The following is a 20,753-nucleotide window of genomic DNA, read 5'->3' as shown; positions in this document are numbered from 1 at the left end:
GGGGCCTCCACAGCTGGAAGGAGCCTGGCTGGAGGTGTCCAGCGGCAAATGTAGAGAGGAGCTTCGCAGAATCGGGTCCCTAACGGGCGAGACCCCGAGGCCGGGGGCGGGGAAGAGGTTGTTCAGGAGAGTCCTTGGCTGAGTGAGCACTGTTGAGCACAGACGGGGCCGTGGATCGAGAGGTCGTAAGGAGGTGAGGGCAGGGGCCCAGTGGGCAGGAGAACGAGACAGGAGAGGGTGGACGGAGTGTCCTGTCGCCGCTGCTGCTCACAGAGGAGAGGAGGGGCTACTACAGGAGGCCCTCCCTAGGGTGGGCAGGGGGATCGAGGAGGAGCTAGCTGCCAGATGAGGACTGAGGAAGCAGCTCAGCCCACGGCAGGGCGAGGGGCTGAGGGGCAGGACTGGACTTCAGCGGTAGGGTGAGGGGTCCTGGGGAAAACTGGCCCACAGGCTCAGCCCGTGCCTCGCTCCTGATCAAATCTGCTTCTACTCCAGAGGAGCAGGAGAGTTGGGTGTGGGATAGAGGTGAGAAGAGTGCTCGGACAGAGGCTGTCTCATGGGTCTCTGTGATGAGATGCAGCTACCAGGACCCTAGGTGCAGCCAGGAAGCTGACCAGGCCACTCTAAGGCTCCAAGAGACATGGCCCTGCCAGCATCCACCCCAGTCCTGAGGACTATATGACTGGGCTTTATTCTTCACGTGAGGCCACCCAGCCTAGCACACAGCAAGGCTCTGCAGTTCTGGGTCACTTGACAGCCACTCCAGGCAACGCAGCAAGCACTGGACATGGGGTTTTCCAACCTTCCGGGGTGGAGCCATCTTTCTTGGGCCAGGATTAGGCCCTCCCCCACACAGTGCCTCTGCTTGTTCTGGAGGCCTGGCCTCTTGGGCCATCTGAAGTCACCAATAACCTGCTTTTCAAACTTTTTTCCTAGAAATTCTTTATTTCCTCAAGCCTGTAATCCCAGCACTTTGGGAGGCCGAGGCGGGTGGATCGCGAGGTCAAGATGATATGGAGACCGTCCTGGTCAACATGGTGAAACCCCGTCTCTACTAAAAATACAAAAAATTAGGGCTGGGCGCGGTGGCTCACGCCTATAATCCCAGCACTTTGGGAGGCCGAGATGGGTGGGTCACGAGGTCAAGAGATCGAGACCATCCTGGTCAACGTGGTGAAACCCCATCTGTACTAAAAATACAAAAATTAGCTGGACATGGTGGTGCCCGCCTGTAGTCCCAGCTACTCGGGAGGCTGAGGCAGGAGAATTGCTTGAACCCAGGAGACAGAGGTTGCAGTGAGCCGAGATCGCGCCATTGCACTCTAGCCTGGGTAACAAGAGCAAAACTACATCTCAAAAAAAAAAAAAAAAAATTAGATTAGCTGGGCATGGTGGTGCATGCCTTAATCCCAGCTACTCAGAAGGCTGAGGTAGGAGAATTGCCTGAACCCAGGAGGCGGAGGTTGCGGTGAGCTGAGATTGTGCCATTGCACTTCAGCCTGGGTAACAAGAACAAAACTCCATCCCAAAAAAAAAAAAAAAGAAATTCTTTATTTCCTTTTGAAATTGTTCTTCAAATATTTCTTGTCACATACATGCAGGAGTAATTTGGTATAAACATGAAAAACTGTGATCCCCTGTCTGGCTCAGCTTGGCTCCCCTCCCCGACCAGCATTATCTGCCTGCACCCCCAACCCCCACAACTGATGTGTCCTTCTCTGCCTGCCCCACCAGGAAGAAAAATGATGGTTCCTGGTCTGTCTTGTGCTCAAATCTGACCCTGCTCCCAACCAGCTATAGCTCTGGATGAGTCCTTTACCTTCTTTAGGCCTCATAGCTTCTCCCAGGGTCGGGTTGCAATTCAGAGGATCTGAAAACCTAGAGTTTGTGAAACCGTCTATATAGAGGTGAGTGGACATTTTTCAGCACACACAGTTTCTTGAACTGTTTCTCCCACTTGCATGATGGTTTCACAACACAGTTTAGTGGCTAAAGAATATGTGACTTGAAAAAAATTATTCAATTAAAAAAAAAAAAGAAAGAAAAGTGTGATTTGGAGCCAGGTCTGTGAGTTGGATCCCAGCTCTGTTAATTCAGAGATGAGACCTTGACCAGACGCAGTGGCTCACGCCTGGAATCCTAAAGTGCTGGGGTTACAGATGGGCGGATCACCTGAGGTCAGGTGTTCGAGACCAGCCTGACCATGGAGAAACCCCATCTCTAGCTTGAGATCTGAGGCAAGAGATCGAACCATTGTACTCCAGCCTGGGCAACAAGAGCAAAATGCCGTCTAAAAAAAAAAAAAAAAAAAGGAAAGGAGACCTTGGTAAATAACAGGGACACTATGCTCGCCTCATTTTAGTATGGGAACAGTAGTATTTGATAGGATTATCATGAATTAAATTAGTAAATACAAAGGGCATACAAATGTGTTTACAAAAATCACAGGGCTGTTAGAAGTCACAGAATGGCCACGCTTGGGTTCAGACAGGAGAGGTGGTCTGAGAGTGATCAGAGGGAGCAGCAGAGACATGTCAAGATTCCAGAAACTGGCCGGGTGAGGTGGCTCACGCCTGTAATCCCAGCACTTTGGGAGGCAGAGGAGGTGGATCACCGAGGTCAGGAGTTCAAGACCAGCCTGGCCAACAGGGTGAAACCCCGTCTCTACTAAAAACAAAAATTAGCCGGCGTGGTGGCGGGCGCCTGTAATCCCAGCTACTCGGGAGGATTGCTTGAATCGAGATCAACCACTGCACTCCAGCCTGGGCGACAGAGCGAGACTCCATCTGAAAAAAAAAAAAAAAAAAAATGTCATGCCAAACAATGTCATACATTTATATAAGAGACCCGCCCCGGCCGATGCCCCCGTCCCGCCGTTCCTGCGGGTCCAGGAGTCAATCCTGCGCCCTGCTCCCCAACGCCCGCAGCCCACCCAGGTCCGGGGGGAAACGGAGCGCCGAGAACGCCTCCGCTCTTCCGCGCCCCTCAGGCCGGGGCTGAGACCCAGTCTCGCCCGGTATCCCCCACGCGCGCCCCCAGCTGCAGCCCGGGCGACCGCCGAGCGGCAGAAACTAGAAGGCGTCTAAACTCGAGCGCCATGGAGGCGCGCGGTCCTCCAGGCCTCCCAGAGCAGCGCAGCGGTCGTTTCCGGGGGCGGGGCCGGAACCGGAGCCTGCGCGCTAGGCGCCCTGCGCTCACCTTCGCGCTGTCCAGGCGAGTCGGTGAGGCGGCCCGGGGTGAGTTGGCTCCGGCTGCCGGGTGGGGACTGGAAGGGATGTGTGGTGTCCTCGGAGCCCGGCCCGGCAGAGGCTGTGGCCCCCGCAGGGACTGAGCGGAGCTCGGCAGGGAGCGGACCCGCAGCCGGCACTGCCGCCTCCACTCGCCTTGGATCCTGAATCCTCCTTAGGGCGAAGGGTCCTGCGTCCCGGTCCATGCCGGCTGTGGTCTGGGGCGTGCGGCGGGGGTCCCCCAGACCCGCTTCGCCGACCCGGACTGTTGTGCAGCGATGAGGCTGCAAGCAGGAGGCGGAGGCCTGGCGAGGTGGGGCTGCTCCGGGGAGCACCAGGCTCTGTCACGAGGCCTCCTCCCGCCGGCGCTTCCCCGCGATGCGGTTTCCCGCAGCCTTCTTTCCCCGGACGCAGTTTTACCCTATCCACGGGTTGGGGCATGAATTGTAATAGAGGTGAGACGTTAGTGTAGCAGGCAATAACGCAGCAAAATAACTTTTGGTTTTGACAAGGGCCACGCACAGCGTAAACCAAGGAGATAAAATTGTGAGAGGGTAGCTTTGGCGGTCAGGGCGGCTCTGAGAGCTAACAAACTGAAATCTGGGACATAGTGAGCAGGGTGCCCCAGGTCCCTGAGGAACAGCGTTTATTGTACGTATGCAGGGAGGTGACCCCTCCTAGTCTTCCAGACCCCAGTTAAATATTACTTCCCCCAGTAACATTTCGTGTGGTTCTCCATCTAAATGAGCACCCTCCTCCCCTTGACATTTTCTCTCTCAGCACTTGAAGCAACAACTTGATCTGTTGTCATATCACTGTGCGATTACCAGTGCTGTTTAATGTGACTGAAGATGTATTTCCTAATTCCAAAGATAGAACTAAAAGCAGGGTTTTTTTAACCCTCTAACCAGGACATGCACTCCCCGGACATGAACAAAGAAAAAACAACGGTAACTTACCCCTCCTAGTCCAACCCTAGTCCCAGGTTGCAGTTCTTACCACAGTGGAGGGTGGTACATGTTGAGAAGTCAGAGGGTCAAGTCTTCTGGCAGCCCCATACCCTGAGATACTCTGGTTGCCTTGGTGGGGTGAGGACAACATATGTGGCAATCGCACTCGCCCAGGTAGGTCCTGCAACAGACTGCCCTGGACAGACGTCGAGTGGGGGCTGGGTGGGGGGAAAACAGGTGGGCTCTGTTTTTCCATGCATTTGCAGTCCGAGCTCTTCGTTCATGGGTGACTCACGAGTCTGTCTGACCTTCCCGCATCACCCTTCATACCCTAATATGTCAAAAGGACTCTGCTGCCAAATATCACGTCACAGCATTGTGACTAAGCCGCCGTCCTGCTTCTAAACGCACACTTTATTTATTATTATTATTTATTTTGGGAGAGAGCCTCACTCTGTCACCCAGGCTGGAGTGTAGTGGCACAATCTTGGATGAATGAAACCTCTGTCTCCTGGGTTGAAGCAGTTCTTCTGCCTCAACCTCTCAAGTAACTGGGATTACAGGCATGTACCAGCACACCCGGCTAATTTTTGTATATTTAGTAGAGAAGGGGTTTCCCCGTGTTGGCGAGGCTTGTCTCGAACTCCTGGCTTCAGATGATCTGCCCTTCTCATTCTAAAGTGCTGGAATTACAGGCATTAGCCACCATGCCCAGCCTCTATAAACACGCACTTTTTGTCAACTGACGCCTAATGGGAAACGTTTCTTTACAAAGTGGCAGCTACTTAGAGGGCTCCAGCTGTACAGAAAAGGATACCCACAGAGACCTTCACTCAAACACAAGAGCTCAAGTGTCTGTTGAAGGGAAGAGTGAGGAGACCAGGGCCTCATGCCTACCCTGTATACATCTGGTTAAGGCAAAATTAGTTTTGTTTTGTTTGAGACAGGGTCTTGCTCTGTTGCCCAGACTGGAGTGTGGTGGCATGATCTCAGTTCACTGCAACCTCTGCCTCCTGGCTTAAGGGATCCTCCTACGATGGCCAAGGTCACACCATTGTACTCCGGTCTGGGCAGCAAAAGGGAGATTCTCAAAAAACAAAACAAAACAAAAAAAACTTAAATTAGAAAAACAGAGGCCGAATGCGGTAGCTCACACCTGTAATCCCAGAACTTTGGGGAGACTGAGGCAGGAGGATCACTTGAGTCCAGGAATTCAAGACCAGCCTGGGCAACATAGTGAGACCTCATCTCTAATAAAAATTTAAAAGTATTAGCTGGGCCGTTCCAAAGCATCTGTGAGCCTGCAAAGTAGCCATGAAAAGCTCACTATCCCAAGTTGAAAAAATTTTTGGACAAGAAGTTATCATTGAAATTAAATGGTGGCAGACATGTCCAAGGAATATTGTGGGGATTTGATCCCTTTATGAATCTTGTGATAGATGAATGTGTGGAGATGGCGACTAGTGAGCAACAGAAAAATATTGGAATGGTGGTAATCCGAGGAAATAGTATCATCATGTTAAGCCTTGGAACCAGTATAAATAATGGCTGTTCAGCAGAGAAACCCATGTATTCTCTCCATAGGGCCTGTTTTACTATGATGTGAAAATTAGGTCATGTACATTTCATATTAGACTTTTTTTTTTTTTGAGTTTCGCTCTTGTTACCAGGCTGGAGTGCAATGGCACGATCTCGGCTCACCGCAACCTCCACCTCCTGGGTTCAGGCAATTCTCCTGCCTCAGCCTCCCGAGTAGCTGGGATTACAGGCACGCGCCACCGTGCCCAGCTAATTTTTTGTATTTTTAGTGGAGACAGAGTTTCACCATGTTGACCAGGATAGTCTCGATCTCTTGATCTCGTGATCCACCCGCCTCGGCCTCCCAAAGTGCTGGGACTACAGGCGTGAACCACCGCGCCCGGCCGCTTTTTTTTTTTTTTTTTAAGATGGGGTTTCACCGTGTTAGTCAGGCTGGTCTTGAACTCCCAACCTGAGGTGATCAGCTCTCCTTGGCCTCCAAAGTGCTTGGATTACAGGCGTGAGCCACCGCGCCTGGCCTAGACTTTTTGTTAAATAAACTTTTGTAATAGTTAAAAAAAAAAAAATTAGCTGAGTGTGGTGGCATGCACCTCCAGCTACTCAGGAGGCTGAGGTAAGGGAATTGCTTGAGCCCAGAAAGTTGAGGCTGCAGTGAGCCGAGATCACACCACTGCACTCCAGCGAGACCCTGTCTCAAAAAAAGAAAAGAAATATAGGAGAAAAACAGGAACCACGGTCATTCTGTGACCCAGAGAGAACTAGGATTTTATGCTACCAGGTTTATTTTTCTGGTTAGTCTGCTTGTTTCATGTAGCAAAATGCAAGAATGTTTTCTGATGTTCCCACAACATGGTTTTATTGGTTGCAGAGTCACCTATTGTCAGGGATCCCTTTGTTCATTTCATGAATCCTTTCTGAGCACTTGCTGTGTGCCACACCCATCCTCAGGCCCCGGAGGTACAGACCAGAGGCTTTGTGTAATTGGAGAAGGCAGATAAGGAGCAAGGAATTTAACTTGTCTTATGTCAGATGGCATAGTACTATGGAGAAAAATAAAACAAGGAATGAGGATAAGGAATTACCAGGCAGTAGGGGAGGTGGCAGTTTTTAAAAAGCTGGTCACAGAAGGCCTCTCTGGACAGTGACAGCTAGCAAACAGAGGAGTGGGCGGGCAGGTCTTGGGTGCAGCCTTTCCTTGAGACACAAAGGAGGTGGCCCATGTAGTTGCCGCAGCATCTCACCCTCTCTGCTCCCTTCTGGATCTGGTGGGGCCTTTTAGGGGCAGGGCCTTAGGTCTGGACTCCTTCCACTTACAGCTGTATGTTCCCTCAGCATGCACTGTCTCTAGCACCTGCTCCTCCACAAAGGGTACCCTGGAATGGTGATGGCACTTCCGATGCCCGGACCCCAGGTGAGCACCCCCTCTGAGCCTGTTTGCTGCCCCAGGAGACTGCTTCGCTTCAGCTTCAGCTTTTCAGCTCTGAGAACCTTCCAGGGAGCCTCACACCTACCCACATCACAAGATGGAGTCTGCAAGCCAAGGACGGCCTCCTTCCTCTATGGCCAGGCCTCACACATGGCTCTACTAAATCCTCCTGGCTTTGGGCAGAAGTGGGCTTCCTGGGGCCCTTGAGCTTCTGTGCTCAGCCACTGAGGGCTAGGTCTCTGTCCTTTCCCAGTGCTGGTCTCCTTCCTGGTGTGAATAGTCAGCCCATCCCCCCCCCCCCATGCTGATTTGCTGCTGGTGTTGGAAATTGAGACCCAGAGAGTGGGGATGCCCCCACCAGTGCAGGCGCTCCTTCCCCAAATCCCTGATAGCCTGTGGAGAGGGGTGAGGCCAAGGTTGGGACCTCTTTCCTAGTAACTCTTTCTCTCCTTCCCCCAAATTCAGTTTTCCCCTCTTCCTCTGGGGTTTCTGCTGAGGACGAGGCTGCTCATTCAGGGGGTGTTGGGCTGCCCTGTCTCTGCTGGGCCCTGTGAATGCAGTAATGCCCAGCAAGGAGAGAGGCCTCTAGCAGATCACCCAAATGTTCCTCATCTGCTGAGTTCTCGCTGAGCCCTTGATTGACTGTCTGGATAGCAGAGTATGTGGTTGCAGGAGGCTGTTGTGTTCGAGGATGTGGCTGTGTACTTCACGAGGATAGAGTGGAGTTGCCTGGCCCCCGACCAGCAGGTACTCTACAGGGACGTGATGCTGGAGAACTATAGGAACTTGGCCTCGCTAGGTGAGGGCTTCTGCCTTTGGTCCTGGGGCCGGGAGGTGCTTCTATGTTAGGTTCAAAGGGAAGTTGGTTCCATTTCAGATTCACAGTCTGACACATTTTTGAGGGGAAGCTGGAGGCTCCGCAAGGAGCCCTTCTCTGCTTCCTGCTGGGCACCTACTGCCCAGCCTTAGTTCTCTCCTGGGGCAGGCCCCCCCACCTCCCGTCGGCCACCTAGCTGCCCCCTTATGGGATAGAGGATGTTCCTGCCCCCACTCCAAGCCCTTGTGCTCCGGATGGCCTCCAACCAGCGTCCTCCCTCCTGTATCCACTCCAAGCCCTGTGTGCTCCCAATGGCCTCCAACCGGCGTCCTCCCTCCTGTATCCACTCCAAGCCCTGTGTGCTCCCAGTGGCCTCCAACCGGCATCCTCCCTCCTGTATCTACTCCAAGCCCTGTGTGCTCCCAGTGGCCTCCAGCCAGGCACCCAGGCATCCTTCCTCCCTTCTGCTCTGACACATGCTGCTTTCCCTCTCTGAGCTTAGGCTTTCTTGTTGCCAAACCAGCACTGATCTCCCTCTTGGAGCAAGGAGAGGAGCCAGGGGCCTTGATTCTGCAGGTGGCTGAACAGAGAGGGGCCAAAACCAGCCTGTGCACAGGTAAGTACAAGGCCCTGGAAGGCGTGGGCTGCTCCCACACTGCAGGGCATGTTGTGTGGCTGCCAATGTGGCCTGGCCTCTGTGCAGCTCTGTGCAGGTCCCCTCTTTGACAGTGGGAGGTGTGTGTGTGTGTGTTTAGCTCCTCACAACAGAGCCAGATTTACCACTAAATGCCTTGCTTGTAGTTCTAAGGTCAAAAGTAACTTAAGCATGAAGACCCAAGTGTATTAGTTTTCCACCTTGGTGTCCCCAAGGTGTCAGGGGCTTGGTCTGTGCACACAGTGGGCACTACCCTTGGGTTGCTTTGATTTTCTCAGTTGCTCATGACCCATGTGCCAGGGACTGAGCTCAGGGCAGTGGAGGCTGCAGAAAGAACCTTGAGCTGGGGAGGAGTCCCCCAGTCCTAGAGGTCTGTGCAGGCACCTGCTCTAGGCACATACCCAGATATATTTGCTGAGTGAATGAACCCTGGGTGAACTCTATAGGAGAGAGGAGTAAAGAAAGTGGCTGTGGGATGAGGTGCAACCTGAATCTCCTGCCTGGCCTGTCTTCGCTGCCAGACCTTGGGCCTCTCCTGTGGGCTCCCCCTGAGCCAGCCTGCCACAGTGCTGCAGCCATTATTAGCCTCTTTGTTCCCTTCTCACCTCAACTCTGATTTTATTTTTATTTAATTATTTTGAGATGGAGTTTTGCTCTTGTGGCCCAGGCTGGCGTGCAGTGGCACGGTTTCAGCTCACTGCAACCTCCGTCTCTCAGGTTCAAGTGATTCTCCTGCCTCAGCCTCCCAAGTAGCTGGGATTATAGGCACCCACCACCATGCCCGGCTGATTTTCATATTTTTAATAGAGATGGGTTTTGACCATGTTGGCCAGGCTGGTCTCTAACTCCTGACCTCAGGTGATCTGCCCACCTCAGCCTCCCGAAGTGCTGGGATTACAGGCGTGAGCCACTGTGCCCAGCCTAAATCTGATTTTAAAACTTCTGGCAATAATTTGTCAAACCTCCCTACACCTCTAACAAAGACTGTCTTCACTTGATTGTGGTATCATTTCAGTGTAGATATTTATTGAATCATGGTGTACAACAAAAGTATATGCAAGTTTTGTTTTTTGTTTTGTTTTTTGAGACAGAGTCTCTCTGTCTCCCAGGCTAAAGTGCAGTGGCGCAATCTCGGCTTACTGCAACCTCCCCCTCCTGGGTTCAAGTGATTCTCCTGCCTCAGCATCCTGAGTGGCTGGGACTACAAACACACGCCATCACACCTAGCTAATTTTTATAATTTTTTAGTAGAGATGGGGTTTCACTGTATTGGTCAGGCTGGTCTTGAATTCCTGACCTCAGTTGATGGACCTGCCTCAGCCTCCCGAAGTGCTAGGATTACAGGCGTGAGCCACCAGGCATGGCCTAGGGTTTTTGTTTTGTTTTGTTTTTTGAGACAGAGTCTCACTGTTTGGCCCAGGCTGGAGTACGGTGGCTCGATCTCAGCTCACTGCAACCTCAGGCTCCCGGGTTTAAGTAATTCTGCTGCCTCAGCCTCCTGTATACAAGTTTTATTTGTCATTTATACCTCAGTAAACCTGGGTGTGGGGGTAAGACTTGGCGATAAAAAGGTTCTGTCTTCAAACAGTAAGTTCGTTTGTGAGTATAGAGGCTGGATCATCCTTCCGTTTTCTGTTCCTTCTCTCAGATTCTAGGATGGAGGCCGGGATCATGGAGTCTTCTCTGCAGAGAAAGCTCTCCAGGCAGGCAGGACTCTCAGGCACGGTGTGGAGGTGCCTCCCTGAGGAGGACCCCGCACCACCCCACCCGCATAGTGGTCCTGAGGAAGGGTCAGAGAAGCAAACCCCCACTCCGGAGCGCAGCGCCTCCCCAGGGCTTCTGCAAGAAGACCTGGGCCGGCCCATAGGGAGCTCAGCTCCGCGCTACAGGTGCGGGTGCGGCAAAGCGTTCAGATACAACTCCCTGCTGCTCAGGCACCAGATCATCCACACTGGCGCCAAGCCCTTCCAGTGCACGGAGTGCGGGAAGGCCTTCAAGCAGAGCTCCATCCTGCTGCGGCACCAGCTGATCCACACCGAGGAGAAGCCGTTCCAGTGCAGCGAGTGCGGCAAGGCCTTCCGGCAGAGCACGCAGCTGGCTGCCCACCACCGCGTCCACACCCACGAGCGGCCTTACGCGTGCAACGAGTGCAGCAAGACCTTCAGCCGCAGCTCCCGGCTGCTGCAGCACCAGAAGTTCCACACCGGGGAGAAGGCCTACGAGTGCGGCGAGTGCGGCAAGGCCTTCTGCCGCAGGTTCACCCTCAACGAGCATGGCCGCATCCACAGCGGGGAGCGGCCCTACCGGTGCCTGCAGTGCGGGCAGCGCTTCATCCGGGGGTCCTCGCTCCTGAAGCACCACCGCCTGCATGCCGAGGAGGGTCCCCAGGATGGCGGCGCGGGGCAGGGAGCCCTGCTCGGAGTGGCACAGAGGCCACAGGCGGGGGGCCGGTCCTACGAGTGCCCGGCGTGCAGGAAGCCGTTCCGACACCACTCCCTGCTGCTGCTGCACCTGCACCTGCACACTGGCGAGAAGCCATTCGTGTGCGCAGAGTGCGGCAAGGCCTTTGGTCGCAAGTCCAACCTCACTCTGCACCAGAAAATCCACACCAAGGAGAAGCCCTTCGCGTGCACCGAGTGTGGCAAGGCCTTCCGCAGGAGCTACACGCTGAACGAACACTACCGGCTCCACAGCGGCGAGAGGCCATACCAATGCCGCTCCTGCGGGAGGGCCTGCAGCCGCCTGTCCACCCTCATCCAGCACCAGAAGGTGCATGGCCACGAGCAGCGGGAGGACATGGAGGGCAGGCGGGCGCCTCGCTGGGCTTCCTGATGACTGGGACAACAGTCCGAGGATTCACACGGGAAGCCTGCACAAGCGGGCGCGGCCCTAGCGCAGAAATTCGAATCCCACGTCCTGAAGGTGCAGCAGAGTCTTGAGAAGGGGCCAGCTCTCACCCGGAGCGCTCGGCCTCTTGCTCCAGCTGGTCAGTGGGGAGGGAAAGGGCACCTAGTGGCCCATGGTGTGGCCTCAGGAATCAGCATCAGCCACCATTTCCTGGGACCTCTGGGAAACGTCCAGGAGCTGGCAGAGAAGTGAGGGAGGGAGGGGCAGCTGTGCTCAATCCCCAAAGAGCAGAGCAAAGGGGACGCCATAGACATTCATGCAGCCTGGCACAGCCAGGTTTTCTCAGCACCAGGCCCTGCGTGGTGGTAAATTTCAGGTGGTGTAAAGCTGACTCAGGATAGAAGATGCCATGTGTCCTGCCTGTAATCTCATCACTTTGGGAGGCCAAGGCAGGAGGTTTGCTTGAGACCAGCCTGGGCAACATAGTGAAACTTCTCTACAAAAAATTAAAAAATTAGCCAGGCATGGTGGCATGTGCTTCTAGGTTGTAGTCCCAGCTACTTGGGAGGCTGAAGTGGGAGGATGGGTTGAGCCTGGGAGGTCAAGGCTGCAGTGAGCTATGACAGCACCACTGCACTCTAGCCTGGGTGACAGAGTGAGACCCTGGTTTTTTTGTTTGTTTGTTTGTTTTTTTTAAAGAAAACCCTCAAAAAGAAAAGAAAGAACAGCCTCAATGGCTGGTGGGGCATTTATTTATTTATTTGAGACAGGATATCTGTGTCAGTCAGCCTGGAGTGCAGTGGCTCAGTCGTGGCTTACTGCAGCCTTGCACTCCCAGGCTCAAGAGTTTCTCCCACCTCAGCCTCCTGCATAGCTAGGACTAAGGTACACACCACTGCATCTGGCAGCTGGTGAAGCATTGTTTCTGAGTGTGTGAGGGTGTTTTGTTGGACTTGGTGAAGATCTGCTCTCAGTGTGGTCAAGCACATCCAGTTGGTTGGGGGCCCAGATGGAACACAGAAGAGCAAATTTTCTCTCATCTGGAGGGAGACACCCATCTTCCCTTGTCCTTGGACAGTAGGACTCTAGGTTCCTCCACCTTTGGACTCAAGACTTGCCACAGAGGCCTCCCAGGGCTCTCGAGCAGTCAGCCTCAGAATGAGAGTTAAACCACTGGCTTCCTTGGTTCTCCCATATTCTTACCTGGACTGAGCCACACTAATGGCTTCTCTGGGTCTCCAGCTTACAGACAGCCTGTGAGAGAATTTCTCAGCCTCCATAAGTATGTGGACCAATTCCCCTAATAAATCCACTTTTCTGGCTGGGCTCGGTGGCTCAAGCCTGTAATCCCAGCATTTGGGGAGGCAGAGGTGGGCGGATCACCTGAGGTCAGGAGTTTGAGACCAGCCTGGGTGAAACCCTGTCTCTATTAAAAATACAAAAATTATCCGGGCATGGTGGTGGCTGCCTGTAATTCCAGCTACTTGGGAGGCTGAGGCAGGAGAATCACTTGAACCTGAGAAGTGGAGGTTGCAGTGAGCCGAGATCGCACCACTGCACTCCAACCTGGGTGACAGAGCAAGACACTGCCTCCAAAAAAATAAAAGAAATCCCCTCTCCTAAACTCCATTATTGGTTCTGTCTCTCTAGAGAACCATACTACATTCTGCCCTGCAGAAGCCAGGAAGAAAGCCCTGCCAGCTCAGAAGGTGGGCCAAGAGAGAAGGGGTGTGGCCAGAGGGAGAGCTGGTTGAGGCGCTGCATCCTCTTGGCCACACTGGGAGCACCTTGTCACCCCTAACAGATGAAGAGAAGGTGAGGGAGGATTGAGTTGTTGGCCCACTGGTGTGTCAGACTCCATGGTGGCGGTGGGAACATGCAGGCCTGGCCCCTCCAAGGCCCAGTGATCCCTTGGCTGTGCACCCCACCGCCTGTGCCTGGGGCTGCAGAAGGAGCCAGGAGAAGCCTGGCCCTGGCAGGGCACCAAGACGGGGAGGGCTGGATCCACCTCTCCAGAGAACAAGAACCCCGGGCAGTGGCACGGACTTGGGGGAGGCTGAAGGCTTATTCCTCAGCATCCCCAACAGGGAGCTTGTAAGTCTCCACCATGGGCAGAAAAGTATGAAGTTCAGGGCCAGCCTGGGAAACCAAGAGCTGTGCCAAGATCCCTTTCACCTGGGGCAGCTGCCCACATACCTGTCACTGGGTCCCATTGCCCGAAACTCCCAGCAGGTGCCTCTCCGAGTCTTTGCCCTGTGCTGGAAACGGATGTGCAGCATGCACCCTTCACACCTACACCACAGACAGCAGGAATAACATCTTTGGGGATCCGCTGTTGCTGGTGTCCAAGTATTTCAGGTGTCACCATGTTCCCTCATCCAGGCATCAGCACCCAAGGTGGAAGCAGGTCATGGCATGCCTGGCCCAGCCACAGGCTGAGTGCAGATCCTGTGGCGAGTGTGGGATCCAGCCCAAAGCACAAGCTAAGTGCAGTCCCCCAGGTCGAGTGGGCAGGGACGTTGCCAGCTGTGGAGGTCTCCAGCTGCCAAAGTGGCACTGAAAGAGTCTTGCGACATAACTGGACTCACCTGCAGCTTCTGTTGCTCTCCCTAGCTATTCCCAAAGCATCTAGGATAGGTCCACCTCTTACGACATTTTAATGACAATCCATTTACTCTGGATCCTGTTCACAGAACCTGGACTCCGGCTCACCTTCCCAGACCCCTTACTGCTGGGTCATGTTCACAAGTTTCTCTGTCTCTTTGTTCCCGCTCCCTGTACCAGTTCAGGTCCACTCAGCTTCTGAACCTCTATTGTGCAGCACCTGAGACAAGGTGGGGAGAGACCACCAACAGTAAGCTCAGCCAGGTGCAGACTGGAAGCAAAGGCAGTGCCACCCTGTTTCGGGGCATTTCTGGTCACTCTACTCTGCTGGGAGGGTTTTGTGTCTCACCAGGAGACTCAAGCATACGTTTGGGCTGCTACTTTCTTTCTTCCTGTTCGGTGGATTCCCTCCACCGTGACCCAGACCCAACACCTCAGCCTTCTCAAAGCTGCACTGCAGCAGTTTTAGCCAGAGCCACCAGGTAAGATAGAAATAAGGAAGCCAAATTGTCCTTGTTTGCATTCAACAATATTTTATAAATAGAAAACCTTGGGCTGGGCGCAGTGGCTCAAGCCTGTAATCCCAGCACTTTGGGAGGCCGAGGTGGGTGGATCATGAGGTCAAGAGATCAAGACCATCCTGGTCAACATGGTGAAACCCCGTCTCTACTAAAGATACAAAAAATTAGCTGGGCATGGTGGCGCGTGCCTGTAATCCCAGCTACTCAGGAGGCTGAGGCATGAGAATTGCCTGAACCCAGGAGGCAGAGGTTGCGGTGAGCTGAGATCGCACCATTGCACTCCAGCCTGGGTAACAAAAGCGAAACTCCGTCTCAAAAAAAAGGGAAAGCCCTAAAAGCTTTATCAAAACATTCTTTAGAATAAACAAAGTAAAGTTGCAGGATGCAAAATTAACATACCAAAACCAGTAGCATTTCTACATACCAACCACAAACTACCAAAAAAAGAAACCAAGAAAACAATTCCACTTATAATAGCTAACAAAAACAGAAGCTGGGAATACATTTAACCAATGAGGGAAACTAAAACTGATGAAAGAAATTAAATAGGGCACACACCAAATGGAATGCCATCCCATGTTGGTGGATTGGGATAATTAATTTGGTGGAAATGACAGTACCACCAAAAATAATTTACAGATTAAATGCAATCACAGCAATAGGGAAAAACAGTCCTGAAATTCACATAAAACCACAGAAGACGCTAAACAGCCCAAATCAATCCTGAGCAAAAAGAATAAAACTAGGCTGGGCATGGTGGCTCACATTTGTAATTCCAGCACTTTGGGAGGCCGAGGTGGGCGGATCAGCTGAGGTTGGGAGTTTGAGACCAGCCTGACCAACATGGTGAAACCCCATCTTTACTAAAAATACAAAATTAGCTGGGCGTGGTGGTACATGCCTGTAATCCCAGCTACTCAGGCTGAGGAAGGAGAACTGCTTGAACCGAGGAGGTAGAGGTTGCGGTGAACTGAGATCATACCATTGCGCTCCAGCCTGGGCAACAAAAGCAAAATTCCATCTCAAAAACAAAACAAAAAAAAAACCAAAGCTGAAGGCATAACACTACTTAACTTCAAAATATAGTACAAACTTGTCCCGGTGCAGTGGTTCACGCCTGTAATCCCAGCACTTTGAGGGGCCGAGGTAGGCAGATCACGAGGTCAAGAGATCAAGACCATCCTGGCCAACATGATGAAACCCCGTCTCTACTAAAAAATACAAAAATTAGCTGGGTGTGGTGGCACGCGCCTGTAGTCTCAGCTACTCAGGAAGCTGAGGAAGGAGAATTGCTTGAACCTGGGAGGCAGAGGCTGCAGTGAGCCGAGACCAGACCACTGCACTCCAGCCTGGCGACAGAGCGAGACTCGGTCTCAAAAAAAAAAAAAATATATATATATATATATATATATATATATATTTTGGGAGGCCAAGGTGGGCCGATCACATGAGGCCAGGAATTCAAGACTAGCCTGGCCAACACAGCAAAACAACATTTCTACTAAAAATGCAAAAATCAGCCTGGTGTAGTGGTGCACACCTGTGATCCCAGCTACTTGGGAGGCTGAGGTGGGAGGATGTCTTGAACCCAGGGGCAGAGTTTGAAGTGAGCCAAGGTCGTGCCACTGTACTCCTGTCTTGAAAAAAAAAACCCACAAAACCCAGCATGTAATAATCCCACCCCCAAAACAAACAAAACCCAGCATGTTACTAACATTAAAAATAGACACATAGATCAATGGAGCAAAATAGAGAACCCAGAAATAATTCCATATATTAGTGAACTGATTTTTAACAAAGGTGCCAAGAATATTCACTGGGGAAAGGGCAGTGAATGGTGCTGGAAAAACTGGAAATACATTTTGAGGATATGCAGAAAAATGAAACTAGAACCCTATCATGTCTGGGCACAGTGGCTCACGCCTGTAATCCCAGCACTTTGGGAGGCCCAGCTGGGCAGATCTCTGAGGTCAGGAGTTTGAGAAAATCCTAGCCAACATGGTAAAACACTACTTCTACTAAAAATACAAAAATTAGGCCCGGCGCGGTGGCTCACGCCTGTAATCCCAGCACTTTGGGAGGCCGAGGTGGGTGGATCGCGAGGTCAAGAGATTGAGACCAGCCTGGTCAACAAGGTGAAACCCCAACTCTACTAAAAATACAAAAATTAGCTGGGCATGGTGGTGCGTGCCTATAATCCCAGCTACTCAGGAGGCTGAGGCAGGAGAATCGCTTGAACCCAGGAGGCGAAAGTTGCGGTGAGCCGAGATCATGCCATTGCATTCCAGTCTGGGTAACAACAGCGAGACTCCGTCTCAAAAAATAAATAAATAAATAAAAATTAGCCGGGTGTGGTGGCACACGCTTGTAAACCCAGTTACTCAGGAGGCCAAGACAGGAGAATCGCTTGATCCTGGGAGGTGGAGATTGCAGTGAGCCGAGATCATGCCACCACACTCCAGCCTGGGCGACAGAGCTAGACACTGTCTAAAAACAAACAGGCCAGACGCGGTGGCCCAAGCCTGTAATCCCAGCACTTTGGGAGGCCGAGGCAGGTAGATCACGAGGTCAAGAGATCGAGACCATCCTAGTCAACATGGTGAAACCCCATCTCTACTAAAAATACAAAAAATTAGCTGGGCATGTTGGCGCCTGCCTGTAATCCCAGTTACTCAGGAGGCTGAGGCAGGAGAATTGCCTGAACCCAGGAGGCGGAGGTTGCGGTGAGCCGAGATCACGCCGTTGCACTCCAGCCTGGGTAACGAGCGAAACTCCATCTCAAACAAACAAACAAGCAGGCCGGGCGCAGTGGCCAGTGGCTTACACCTGTAATCCTAGCATTTTGGGAGGCCGAGGCGGATGGATCACCTGAGGTCAGGAGTTTGAGAGCAGCCTGGCCAACATGGCAAAACCCTGTCTCCACTAAAAATACAAAAATTAGCTGGGCTTGGTGGCATGCGCCTGTAATCCCAGCTACTTGGGAGGCTAAGGCAGGAGAATTGCTTGAACCCAGGGGTGGGTGCAGGTTGCAGAGAGCTGAGATCGTGCCACCTCACTCCAGCCTAAGTGAAAGAGTGAGATTGTCTAAAAAAACAAAAAAACTCTCTTTCACCATATACAGAAATCAAATCAAAATGGATTAAAGATTAAAGACATAAGTGTAAGACCTGAAACTATGAAATGACTAGAAGAAAACATTGGGGAAATGCTTCAGGACATTGGTCTGGAAAAGATTTTTTGGGTAAGATCTCAAAAGCATGGGCAACAGCCGGGCGCGGTGGCTCAACGCATGTAATCCCAGCACTTTGGGAGGCCGAGGTGGGTGGATCACAAGGTCAGGAGTTCAAGACCAGTCTGGCCAATGTGAAACCCCACCTCATTTAAAAAAAAAAAAAAGGCCAGACATGGTGGCTCACGCCTATAAAATCCCAGCACTTTGGGAGGCCGTGGCGGGTGGATCACGAGGTCAAGAGATCGAGACCATCCTGGTCAACGAGGTGAAACCCCGTCTCTACTAAAAATACAAAAATTAGCTGGGCATGGTGGTGTGCGCTGTAGTCCCAGCTACTCGGGAGGCTGAGGCAGGAGAATTGCTTGAACCCAGAAGGCGGAGGTTGTGGTGAGCCGAGATTGTGCCATTGCACTCCAGCCTGGGTAACAAGAGCAAAACTCCGTCTCAAAAAAAAAATAAAACACACAGGCAACAAAAGCTACAATAATAGATAAATGGGATTACATCAAGCTATGGAGGGGCACCATGGCTCATGCCTGTAATCCCAGCACTTTGGGAGTCCAAGGCAGGTGGATCACGAGGTCAAGAGATGGAGACCATCCTGGCCAACATGGTGAAAACCCATCTCTACTAAATATACAAAAATTAGCAGGGTGTGGTGGTGCATGCCTGTAGTCCCAGCTACTTGAGAGGCTGAGGCAGGAGAATTGCTTGCCTTAAAAAAAGAGAGAAAAAGAATAACTAAAATACATAAGGAACTCACACAACTCAATAGCAAAACAGTAATAGTAGTAATAATCTGACTTTAAAATGGGCAAGTGATCTGAATAGACATTTTATAAAAGATGCACAAATGGCCAACAGGGGCCAGGTGTGGTGTCTCACGCCTGTAATCCCAGCCCTTTGGGAGGGGTAGAAGGGTGGATAACTTGTGGCCAGGAGTTCGAGACTAGCCTGGCCAACATGATGAAAACCTGTCTCTACTAAAAATACAAAAATTAGCTGGATGTGGCAGTTTGTGCTACAGCAGAGCCTCCATCTCCAGGACCTCTGTGCCAGCCCTCCTCCGTGTGTGCCCAGCAGCCACCACTGCGGTTCCTGAAACTCCAGTCCCATGGTTACTCTGGCACTCATGGGTCTCTGTATGGCATGGTGCCCAGGTGGGGCTGGCTATCAGCCCCAGCCCTCTGTGAGGTGGGTGCTGTGATTCTTGGAGGCTCCTGGCTTCTAGTTCTCTGTCTTCCCAACCTTCTGAGCTCCCAGGCCCACACCAAGTTGTGGTCTGGCCTATGGCAGTGGGGCTGTGGCCACCCTGTTCACACCCACCCACCTCTGCTGGGGTCCCTTGGAAGCATTCTCCCCCATTTCTGGCTGGGTGAGGATCCAGGACACCTCCCCTCATTCCAGGAGGGAGATCAGATCAGGTGGGGGGCTAGGAATCCTGCTTGAGGAAGACAGTCCAGAGGCCTGGAGTGAGCCTGGGCTGGCACAGCAGGCAGAGCCTGAACCAGGGGACCCTCTCACACCCAGCTAGCGAGGCGGGCTGCCCACAGGACACTTGAAGGGTTGGGAAGAAGCTGCAAAGATCTCATCCCCGGAGATGCACAATTGTGGCACAAGTCTCCAGCCTCTCGATTTGGCTGCTAGAGCAAAGCAAATTCTGTCTGTGGTTGTCATCATGCAGTCCTAAACAGAAGATCACTACAGGGAGAAGTGATGTCCTCTGTACTCTGATGGGTGTGGTATAGGTGAGGACTGTCCAGAGGGCCCAGGGCACCTTCAGGGAACACCCACAGCACCCTCCACCTGATGCTAACCTTGCCCTTTCCCACAGGAGCCCAAAAAAGTAATAATAGTAATAATCTGCCCTAGTGCCCTCCTTGCAGTGTCCTAGTGCCCTCCTGGCAGTGTCCGTTCCTCCTCAGCTCACCCGTCGTCAGGCACTGTTCCTCCCTAGGTGTCCTTTCCACTGCACAGAGGTTTGGACCTGGCAGTAAGTGAAGTAAAACCTGACCTCACAAAGACATTTTGAAACCATGAAACCAGGGAGTGTGTACATAGATTGAAGAAACTTTTGTTTGCCGGGCTCCATCCCTGCTCTCCAGGGTTGCCCAAGCATCTGGGGCCTTGATCCTGGAGAGGATGCTCCCTCCAGGGCTAGCTAATTCCCAGAGACAGCAAACAAATACTCCCCTTCCAATGCACTTCTTTTTTTCTGAGACAGAGTCTCACTCTGTCACCCAGGATGGAGTGCAATGGTGCAATCTGGGCTCATTGCAGCCTCTGCCTCCTGGGTTCAGGGAATTCTCCCACCACAGCTTCCCGAGTAGGTGGGACTACATGAGTACACCACCACATGCGCCTAATTTTTTTGTATTTTTAGTAGAGACGAGGTTCTACCATGTTGGCCAGGCTGGTCTTGAACTCCTGACCTAAGGTGATCCTCCCACCTCAGCCTCCCAAAGTGCTGGGATTACAGGCATGAGCCACCACGCCTGGCCCTAGTGCGTCTTTGAGACACAAACCAACCAATCTAGAGTCCACAACTATCTCCCTTATCACACTGTCACTCACTAAGCCAATATTTCCTCTGCCCTAAGTTACCCGGGGCCAGGTACTGGACAAAAAAGGACCACCCCTGTAGCCCAGAGCCTGCCACGATTGTTCAAACAGTCCAATCCTGAGCTCACTCCACACACCTACCCCACACCTGCCTTCTTCCAGAGAAAATAAAGACTCTGCCGGAACTTGGCCCTCTTCCCCTTTCTGCCTCCTGACCATCCCTGGTCCTTCTCACATGGCCCTGTGTGCCCTGCCCCATTTCCAGGGACCCATGACCGTAATGTCTTCTGTCTTGACTATCATTCTCATGTCTGCATGTCTTACCCCACATCTGATTAAAACAAATCCAAGGCATATTTAAACTCACTTTGAG

The 20,753-nt window shown here is 52.3% G+C and overlaps 1 protein-coding gene and 1 long non-coding RNA gene across 24 annotated transcripts; one reads left to right on the top strand and one right to left on the bottom strand.

The window, feature by feature from the left end:
• Window positions 1–1,552: 1,552 nt before the first annotated feature.
• ZNF517 (zinc finger protein 517) lies at window positions 1,553–13,085 on the top strand. 23 transcript variants are annotated; one of them, XM_078352872.1, is made up of 6 exons: window positions 3,171–3,236; window positions 4,139–4,177; window positions 7,049–7,127; window positions 7,815–7,941; window positions 8,483–8,575; window positions 10,263–13,085. In XM_078352872.1, exons 3-6 carry the CDS (start codon window positions 7,095–7,097, stop codon window positions 11,444–11,446), a joined length of 1,437 nt encoding a protein of 478 aa, XP_078208998.1. In that variant the 5' UTR covers window positions 3,171–3,236; window positions 4,139–4,177; window positions 7,049–7,094; the 3' UTR covers window positions 11,447–13,085. The 23 variants fall into 23 exon arrangements, with proteins under 23 accessions (XP_035132959.1, XP_078208998.1, XP_078208991.1 ...); XM_078352865.1 differs by having other exon boundaries at window positions 8,462–8,575; XM_078352870.1 differs by having other exon boundaries at window positions 4,139–4,351.
• On the bottom strand, window positions 2,334–4,482 carry LOC144579739 (uncharacterized). The gene is made up of 2 exons (XR_013527969.1): window positions 3,199–4,482; window positions 2,334–2,786 (listed from the first exon to the last, which is right to left on the bottom strand). It is a non-coding gene; the product is annotated as an uncharacterized LOC144579739 (long non-coding RNA).
• Window positions 13,086–20,753: the final 7,668 nt, after the last annotated feature.

The sequence above is a fragment of the Callithrix jacchus genome, chromosome 16, assembly GCF_049354715.1.
Source record: "Callithrix jacchus isolate 240 chromosome 16, calJac240_pri, whole genome shotgun sequence".
NCBI lineage: Eukaryota > Metazoa > Chordata > Mammalia > Primates > Cebidae > Callithrix > Callithrix jacchus.
The sequence above is the reverse complement of the archived record's forward strand: the minus strand, read 5'-3'. Positions and strand labels throughout refer to the sequence as shown.

What these genes read in the sequence shown, in the direction of transcription:
- ZNF517 (XM_035277068.3), top strand. Translation starts at nt 7,095, where the DNA reads ATGGTGATGGCACTTCCGATGCCCGGACCCCAG. An exon ending in TTCCGATGCCCGGACCCCAG is followed by an intron (nt 7,128 to 7,814) that starts GTGAGCACCCCC and finishes ATGTGGTTGCAG; the next exon opens with GAGGCTGTTGTGTTCGAGGA. An exon ending in CAAAACCAGCCTGTGCACAG is followed by an intron (nt 8,576 to 10,262) that starts GTAAGTACAAGG and finishes TCCTTCTCTCAG; the next exon opens with ATTCTAGGATGGAGGCCGGG.